At 32.2% G+C, this 9,943-nt stretch overlaps 1 protein-coding gene across 1 annotated transcript; it reads right to left on the reverse strand.

Annotated features, from left to right (window-relative positions):
• Positions 1–132: 132 nt before the first annotated feature.
• LOC111043444 (DNA polymerase lambda) lies at positions 133–9,597 on the reverse strand. Its single transcript, XM_039427197.1, has 5 exons — positions 9,447–9,597; positions 8,540–8,708; positions 8,084–8,175; positions 3,496–3,657; positions 133–1,555 (listed from the first exon to the last, which is right to left on the reverse strand). The coding sequence occupies exons 1-5, from the start codon at positions 9,480–9,482 to the stop codon at positions 1,448–1,450; spliced, it is 567 nt and encodes a 188-aa protein (XP_039283131.1). The 5' UTR covers positions 9,483–9,597; the 3' UTR covers positions 133–1,447.
• Positions 9,598–9,943: the final 346 nt, after the last annotated feature.

A 9,943-nucleotide genomic window follows, 5' to 3' on the forward strand; every position in this document is an offset into this window, starting at 1 on the left:
TGTTTAAATTCTATATATATAATGTTTTTATTCACCTCGGCTTTAGACTAAGGACTCTGCTCCGTTTTCATGACTTTGTCAATACATGTATAATTGTGAACGACAATAAAAACATTTGATTTGATTTGACTTGGATTCAGCTTTCCAGAAAACAGCAATTCTTTTTTAGACCACATAAAAATGTCAAAGACTCTGATTTAAGTGTAAATACAGGTAAGTGTTTTATGCATTTGAATATTAATGGACTGAACAATGACAGATTCAACAAATTAGAAGAGCTCAACATATTTTTCAATCAGAATAAAAGTATTACTATTGTATGTTTAAATGAGCACTGGTTAACAAATGTCACTATCAGCATCTTGAATAGGTTAGAAAATTTCAAGCTAGCATCATATTATTGCCGTCAAAATAGATATGGAGGATCCTGTATTCTAGTAAAATCTGAGTTGAATTTTAAGGATAGCTCTGATTTAACAGTAGATGAAGAAGAAAATATTTTTGAAGCATCTTGTATTGAAATAGAAGAAATGAATGCTCTCATAATCTCTATCTATAGAAGACCAGGCAACAATGAAACAAAACTGTTTTTGATTAAACTGACCAATCTTTTTGAAGCAGTTGGATGAAGCCGCCTTCAAGAGAACCGTCAGGAAGCTGCTTTGTGACAAGGCATATTATAATGTGAATGAATTTATGAGTGATGATTTGAATTTTTATCAAAAGTGGTCACTGTTCTATCTGCCATCTGAATAGTTGTAATTATGTGTATTGAAATTGAATTTTATGATGCCATCTACCCCACAAGTGTGAGTGGTAATGGATGAAGCAGAAGTTATTAAAGGTAGCGTCAACAAGTGTGGTAAATCCAATTGTTGTGTGTATTAATGAACAAAGCAGACATTTTCAACTTGTTTTATAAAATGTTGGTCACAATTATGTAAATCAACAATGCATATAGCCGAAGTAGCCTATATTATATTTATGAAAGTTATAACAAAATCATTTTATAACATAAATTCAGAAAATGTCTGTCTTGTTCATCAATAGACTCAAATATTTTTTTACCGCACTTGTTAACACTTTTGTTCGTTGAAGTATCCCTAAAATAATATTTATAATCTTTCTTGTAATGTTTAATTTCATTTCCACCTGTTGTAACCTGTACACATTAAATTACTCTACATATATTGTTTTATATACATAAATAGTGATGCTATCTTGTTGAAGCCACTCACCGAATATAAAAACCTCACTTTTTACAGACATGTTTATTTTGATGTGTGCGACATAATGAAGGCACTGTATATCTAGGTTCTATTGTATCGAAATTATAGAACAACATTTCTAGGGAAGATTTTTGTCGATAATAAATTACTGAGAGTTTACTGACATAAGGAGATTCAGCTGGTAAATTCGAAAGACTTCATACATTAACAGACTGCTTTTAGTGGTCTCTTTCTTCAGGTGGCCTGTATTCCAGGCCTAGTAGCTTAAATATTGATTCCTCAGTTGGTGTTTCTATCCGCCTGCCCTCATTGCATTTTTCAGCACCCTGCAAAACAGTAGCATATCATTCATCTACAAAAAGTTATAGTGAATATGATTAATTTGATATTCCATTACGATCATCTCGTACGAGTGTAAAATTACAAGAATTGATAGAAACAGAAAAGTAAGATGAAATAGATATAATCAGCTACAAGAAGTTTCAAAACTAACATGGAAACCTCTTGGGAGCCCATTATATAGCTAAACATTAATAATAAAACCATCATAAATATAATTAGGTTCAGAGGTGCTGCGTTAGGTACTCATATACAGAGGGTCGAAGATTCCATTAAAAAATCAGAAGACTCAATGGAGTAAGGCCTGATAAAAATTTAAGATGGTTACAAAGATACAAATGAATATTAGAGAACGATTGTTTCTTGTGTTTTTGTTTCTGGAAAATTGATAATAACTATGTATTTATTACAATATTAATAAGTAACATTACTCATTTACAAGTTCTTTCAAGCATGACCGCATATGGAAGTACTAAGTACATTTCATGAATATTAGATTACACATGGTACTGTATAAATATAGAATCCAGCAAGAAAAAATTGTTTTAACATCAGAAATTTGTCCTCTCATAAATTCTAATAAAAAATAATATAAATTAAACATTAAGAACATAAATATGAAGAAGGTACTTAATAAATGATCTGAAGTGACAGCGACAGTATAATAGCCATATAGTGAAGTCTACCACACTACATGACAAACTTGGACACATTCAAATTCAATTTATTCACAGCCAACAGTACAAATTGTAAAACAAGGCAGAATCAGAATAGTTCATGTTAATGAACACTGGTGCATACAGGATAAGATAGATGTTTATAAGCTTGCTGATTTTTCTGGAGCAGCTAGTTTTGTAGGTCTACTCAGGTTCAGCTATTTATGTTATAGAGTATTTCAAGCATCATTTAATTCACTAAGTATTAACTCCTTCTGTGAGCTTAAACAATTTGAGGCAGTTATGATAGCCTTACATTCAGTCAAGTTGATACTTGTCTCAGTTTATCAGTTCCCTGATTCATCGATTGAGGTCTTCACAGATAAGCTGTCTCAACTGTTCGATTTTATTGATGTCACCCCTAATTATTACAAATATAAGATTAAGCGGTATAAATGAATGTAAAAACCTTTAGAGCTATATCTTATAAATATATATAAAATACAATCCATCAATGTTGTTTTCCATCACGAACTGCTTATGGTTAAATCATTTTTTCTACAACTGCGCGTAAAGAAAGAATTTACATACACAATTCTCCTCGTAAAACAGCTTATTTCTGAGGAGAATCTACTTTTTCGCTCGCTAACCATCCGCGCATGCGCAGTAGATTTTCTTTACGCTCGCAAATCATTTGCGCATGCGCAGAAGAGTTTCTTTACGCTCGCTAATCAGCTGATGATAAGCATCTCGCCAAAAGACAAACCACTCTCGGTCAGATCTTAACCTAAAAAGTCGGTAGTTGTACCGATTCTACAGCCATGATGGATATCAGTGTAAACGAATTCTTATAAAATCCGCCAGATATAGCCTAAGTGATTTAACAGGTTTGTGCAGTTGTAGAAAAAATTTTGTATGTAATTCGCGCATAATGCTTCTTTATCGCTCTTGCGCGATAAAGTCGCGCATTACGCTCTTAATACATAATTAGCTATTTTGCTATTAAATTCTAGCTAGCTAATTCTGACTGCTAGTCGTTATTTTTAATAGCAAAAAGTGAAATACAAGTTTTGTAACAAAGAATTAGCACTGTTTTGTTTTAACCATAGAAGAATTGAATCTAGAACCACTAGCTCTACATACGTTTAGAATATAACCTTTTTGTGTACCGTACCGTGAATAGCTGCTCTTACTGGGATGAACGACGAAAATGAACAATGGAATTGAAAGGATAATGATTTCGAATTGGGAAATAAGTACAAAAATAGTACCTTTCTGAAAATATCAGCTGACAGAGAGTGCTCAGATAGACTCATGCTTTTGCGGGATGCCAACAGACGGATCGATCTATTGAAGAGAGCCGATCCAGTGTAGTGCATCAACGCAGGTGCCTTCTCACGCTCTGTCACTACAAATATATCTAGACGTCTGTGCTGAAAAATCACAAGAAGAGTTGAAAAATTGGAATTTTCATAATAAAAACCTTCACCGAATATTTGGACATTGTCTAAGGAGAGAGAGGTTTCATTTGAAAAAGGTTAAATTAATTCATTTGAAATTAAGTTATTGTAGTAAATTTGTTGCATCTAGTCATTAAATTATATAGTGAATAAATAATTAATTCGTTGGCAGTTTCTCACGAATTACATATTATACCAAAGCACAGGAATGAAAATGTCTCTTGGATTCATGATATACATACATACATTTAGAAATAGGAATAGTTTATTCTGTAGTCGTAATACATGATTTATTAAAACTGATACAAAAACTACAATATTTACAAACTTCAATCTTATAATTAATTTATTTAATACTAGCAGGGAAAATGTTGTGTTCTTTGCACTGGAGAAAATTTTGTGTTGTAAAATGCAATCTCCTTGTGTCAAGGAAACATAAAAACATGTTATCGGATAAGCACGTTATATTGTCGGTCCCGGCTGAAGTATGACAGTCGTAAGGCCTATTGACGGCTTAAATTATATATATATATATATATTATATATATATATATATATATATATATATATATTCAAGCGAGGTGGAACATCCGTCAGGCACTACCCACCAATAAAAGCCATTGCCATACGAATATTATTATAAAAAAATTGAATAATTATTATTTTGTCAAAATTACGTGGATTATCTTTATGTGAGTTGAAAATTCTCAGCAAAAAAATGAGTTTGATCGGTCTCGAACCCGCAACCTTTCATTCATCAGTTACGCGTGCTACCAATTAGGCCACGGAATCACTGGGAGAAAGCCCTGTTGGTTGGGCTTTCATCGTTGCGTAAAATTTGAAACTGGATAAATTTGTTTTAATCATGAGAATGAAAATATGTCTATAACCATCCCCAGTAAATTCAGAATATTAATGTAATATTGTGAAAGTTAATTAGTTCATCAGTTATGATGCGTCAGTCATGTATTTCCTATTCTGTACATGTACAAGCCAATTCCCTCCTTTATAATATTATATATATACATATACACCGTGTCCCACAAACAGGTTTACACGTTTGATTTTATATTACGTGCCCATTCATGCACCTAACTTTTTTTAATTTCACACAGATCACAAAGTGGGTTCTAGAAGTATTCTGGGAAAATTTCAAATCCCCAACCTTCGTAGAAACAAAATGGCGGCATATTGAAAAACGATACTTTAAAAAATTAAAAAGGTGTTTTTGGTTTTATAAAATATTTTTATAGTTGCACTTTGGGGCAATATGATTCAAAATAAAAAACTAGAACATAGCCTAATGAAAAACCTAAACTTCCAAAATTATCTAAACCTAAAGTCCAAAATTATTCAAATTGGAACCCATCTACAGCAACACACTGATAACAGCGCTCAAGAAATGATTCGTAAGCTCTCACAAAAAAACTCCGCGGTATCTATTGATCGTTTTAGTTCCTCATCATTATTGAAGCTATGAGTATGTAATAGTATGAAATTGAGTGGGTATATTGCAGTTGTTTTTTTGTGTGTCTTATTTTTCAGGTTTTTGAACTGGAATGAACTTTGATTCTTACTTTCAGATTTTAGTGTGAGAATATTTGACCATGTTTATTGAATTTGCTAACTTGTTGTTTAGTTGCCGAAATTATAGCAATTTTCGTGCATTTTTCAAATACAGTTTCAATTTCATGTCGAAAAAGCCACTATATTTGAAAATTTTACTATCATTGACCTTTTTGCAGCTTTGGCTTTTCCACTGGAAGTTATGCTCAACGCTCGTGGAGGGGGAATAATTTTCAGTGAAAAGGCCGCAGTTCGAATTGAGACATAACCGGATAAACTTCATGTAACGGTGTGCGAGCCTCGGTCCTCTGAATGGGAAAATTTCCCATTCAGAGGGACAAATTGTCAAATTTTTGGTAATCAGTAATTTTGATTTAGTTAAAGTCCGAATTCGAAAGAATCAGTAGATGTAAAATTAATAGGTTAATTGTGTGCGTGAATTTGAGTAGAGGTAGTGAGTTTCATTACGTTCATTGAGTTTTGGATTATGTGTTCTAGTTTTAAACTTTGTAAAGTTCAAATATTGTTAAAATGGCGAGTGCCAAAATTTTGTTGTTTTCGTATTATAGCTCAAAATTTAGTTTCATAGAATGACCGAGGCCCGAATTTAAATGCAGCAAGTTAGCAAGTTCCCAAGTGTAGAAATTAAAAATTAAATATGCCTTCTGTCCTAAATCAATTACTGGATAGATTTGTTTGAAAATTTGAATGTTACATGACTTTTATTAATTCGTTCGATTTAGAATTCAATAAACCTGATGTTAAATTTTAAAAGTATTTTTCAATGGAGTTCCTAGTTCGTAGTTACTATAGTTGCTAGAATGGGTGACAATTAAATAATGATGATAATCTTTGCATTTGGATGAACGAATCCACTATAAGCTCCCAACCAATCAAGGATTCAAACATAAGTTTAGTCGTATAATTCATCAAATATTATAGAAGAGTAGAAACACCCCCTCCGATTACATTTGGTGGCGTGCGGTGAGAAAGTCTGCAAGAATGACTATGGAACCCTTGTTGTCGAATATTCCACATATAAGATTTTTTATTTGGAAGATTATCTAAGTCATGAGATAAAGTTATCAACGGTTACAAGTATAAACTATTTCCTTTCAGTAACCCCATAAAAAGGAGTCTCAAACAGTTAAATCTGGTGATCGGAGTTGCCAATCTCAAAAATCACTTCCACGACCAATCCAACGGCCATGAAGTTTCTCATTTGGTAATAGTCTAGTCAAGGAAAGGTTATAGAATATAGAGTGAAAAGTTGGGAAGACAATTTTTGACCCCGCAGTTCTGTAAAGGGTAGTAAGGAGGTAAACATATCAAAAGTCCCCAACCCTAACCCCTGTGTTAAGGGGGTGGGGGTGGTTTAAAGGTACCATTTTTTGGTTTCTCGCATAAAACTCAAAAACTATGTGTCCTAAGGACTTGACTGTCATATAACAAATTAAAGCTTACATAATGTCCTACAATATTCATTCTACAACTTTTTTTATTTCTCGATAATCAGCATCAGCTCTTCCTGTCGATTTTTAAAAAGTTATAAAAAACAAAAATAGAAAAAAATTGGTGGCAAACGTGTTTTTCAAAAATGTCACACCTTCAAGAGCGGATATCTCGAAAACTAGAGGAGATATAAAAAACGTTGTAGAATGAATATTGTAGGAATTAGGTAAGCTTTAATTTGTTATATGACAGTCAAGTCCTTAGGACACATAGTTTCTGAGTTTAATGCGAGAAACCAAAAAAATGGTACCTTGTTTACCTCCTTACTACCCTTAATAGAACTGCGGGTTCAAAAATTGTCTTCCCAACTTTTCCCTCTATACCCTTATTTCATTCATTGCCTGGACTATAATTACTTGACATGATTTGCGAAATGAGATGGAGCACTATCTTGTTGGAAGATCGCTTGATCCATTTCTGGTAGCATCAAATGAGCCAAGACTAACGCAACGTAGTAAACAAATCAGATAATAACTCATCAAAGTAGTTTTTATAGGAAGCGAATGGGTAAAATGTTCAATATGCCGCCATTTTGTTTGTACGAAGGTTAGGGAGCTGAAATTTTCCTAGAATATTTTCAGAACCTACTATGTAAACAGTGTAAAATTTAAAAATGTTCGGTATATGAATGGGCACGTAGTATAAAATTAAACGTGTAAACCTCTTCGTGGGACACGGTGTATAAAGTTTCACAAACAATCCTTTTTATGATGAACATAAAGAAAAATGTATGGTTTGTATTTTCATCACATTCAATCAGTTTTATTAATATAACATTATTTTCATAAGAATTATTATAATTTTATAGTTCTTTCATGAATGAGTTTAGATTTACAGTAGAAGTAAAAATGGATTAAGACTCATGCACAAATGAATACTCATTGATCTCTGGATCTACCAGTAGTTCTGGAACGAGAAGTTAGAATACATCCTATTGTTTCATTTTTTGTTACCTTCATTCTGAATGTAATCATGCGATATCATTTGTAAGTTCACCAGACAGCATTGTGTAATTTTACTTTTTGTGTAGTTGAGAAGTTGATATTGTGGTAGTTATTCATATCGAATAAAATAATTTCTGACAATTTCTTAGTCTTTTTCATTCAATTGTGTAATTTTGTTGTATTGCAGTAATATAATTATGAACGTATGTAACTAATCTATAAAATTGACAATCAGCAAGAAGATTCAATCTAATGTGAGTTTAAGAAAAACAATCGAAGTATGTAATGAACTTTTTTCATATTGTAGATGTTTTTCATGTTTAATACCTCTGACATGGGTTACTTTACGAAGGAAAAATAATATAGAATAAATGTACCTTTCTTCCTTCTCCAGGCAATTTGCAGAGACCCATATACTTATGATGATTTCCATTAGATTCTAGTGGGGTGAGATCATCAGAAATAAATCCTGTAAAATAATAAATTGCATTAATAGATAATATTATAACTCAATACGATTAATAGACGTAAGAATTGAATAACAGAATATCAAGTCAAACTTATTTAAATATATGATTATCACTCCACAGGACTGATACAGTCTCAATCAATCAAATATGTTTCAAAAATTGAATCATACACAAGTTTCCTCAAACAACTCTGTAACAAAAATATTAGTTTGGGCAAGTTTATACAAAGCCTCAGACAGCGCGAATAAAACGTTCGATGTCTGAAAGATTCCACACACTGCAATACAATACGAGTACACGCGTCGGTTAAAAATGCGTATAAAAGGGCCCTTAGAGGAAGGTTAAGTTCAAAAGACATCTTACCGTTTGTTCTTAATTTTACAAGGATGGAGGTCAGGAGTTCCTTCGAACACACTTCATCAGGTCGGATGAGAAGCAGGTCAACATCTCCGCAGGTCTGTTTACCTCTCCTGTATGAGCCGCAAATCATCAATTCAACATCTTTACAAATGGAAAGCGCTATTTCTTTAACCTAAAACAAAAAAGTGAACCAAAGATTGTTGAAGAGATGAATTAAGGATTATTTCAAATCACGTAAAAACCTAATAGCTGAATCAAATTTTAGCATCGAGATTGAGTAGGGTGTTGACAAAATCGAAGTTAATCAATGCTGTAGATATTTTTATAGCATAAGTCTGAAATAGAGTTTACTATTCGAACTATACCATAAATATAATAATTGTTCTAAACAGAAATTCTTATATAGACTGCGGCAGCAAAACTTCCTTATTTTAAAAGTAAATAAAACTCTTTTTATGGATCAGAATGTTTGTATTTATTTCTTGTAATGTAGACACATATAATAAAATTCATCACATTGCCTTGTAACTCACTAATCTACGAGAAGGAAATAAACTCATGGCAATGCTACTACTTCAACCAAGAGTCTCCTAGAATAACACAACTTGATGTACTTATGGATGATGGATTTGAAAATTCACATTTTAAAAATAAGTTATGAGTTGTTAAAATACGTTACTGAGTTGTTTAAAATTAGTATTGGGTCTGAATCGATCTCTTGAATAGTACCTCAGATGAAGACATTGCATACACTAGCCTAAACTACCAATGCTAGATACTAGACGTAGACTGCACAAAGTACACTTCAGCAATTTAAATATACATATTTTTGAGATCAATTTTAATCCGGAATCAACTAAATCATGTTATTGATCACGGTTTATTCAACTCATGCTTCCTGCACACTCACCTCTTGGGCAATTTCTTCAACCTCAGTTCGACTCATCCTATCTTGAATTTCATCAAAATACTTGAGCCCTATTTTCTGCTGCTTTGAAAGTGATGCCTTCTTTTCCAAATCTTCCAATGTTCTGAAACCCTGAGAAAATATTTTTTATAAAAAACTGAAACATGAGTCATTTGGGCTCATCCAACTTAATCATAAACAATTTCTCAACTGATAAAACTATATAAACCAAAATGAAGATTATTCATCATTTGGATGATATCAAGAATTATTTAAAAATGTTTTCCTCTTTTAAAGACCTTTTTTTATTCTAATAGTAATTAATTTAAACATTCAATGAAAGCTTTATGAATAGAACTAAGAACTTCTTATACTGAAAATATTTACCGAAGAAGAACTAAATATCTGAAGGAAATTCATCGAGTGAAGCTATCCAAAAAACATTTTTCATTTATTAGATGATTTAATGTTTATTTAGTTGAAAAATTACACATTTCCTT

Source organism: Nilaparvata lugens, chromosome 4, assembly GCF_014356525.2.
Source record: "Nilaparvata lugens isolate BPH chromosome 4, ASM1435652v1, whole genome shotgun sequence".
Taxonomy (NCBI): domain Eukaryota; kingdom Metazoa; phylum Arthropoda; class Insecta; order Hemiptera; family Delphacidae; genus Nilaparvata; species Nilaparvata lugens.

Bases quoted from the DNA above. Each gene is read 5' to 3' on its own strand.
- LOC111043444 (XM_039427197.1), bottom strand. From the start codon at position 9,482: ATGAGTCGAACTGAGGTTGAAGAAATTGCCCAAGAG. The intron at 8,709-9,446 runs GTGAGTGTGCAG...TTTTTGTTTTAG, and splicing joins TTGAAGAAATTGCCCAAGAG to GTTAAAGAAATAGCGCTTTC. The intron at 8,176-8,539 runs GTAAGATGTCTT...ATTATTTTACAG, and splicing joins TGTAAAATTAAGAACAAACG to GATTTATTTCTGATGATCTC.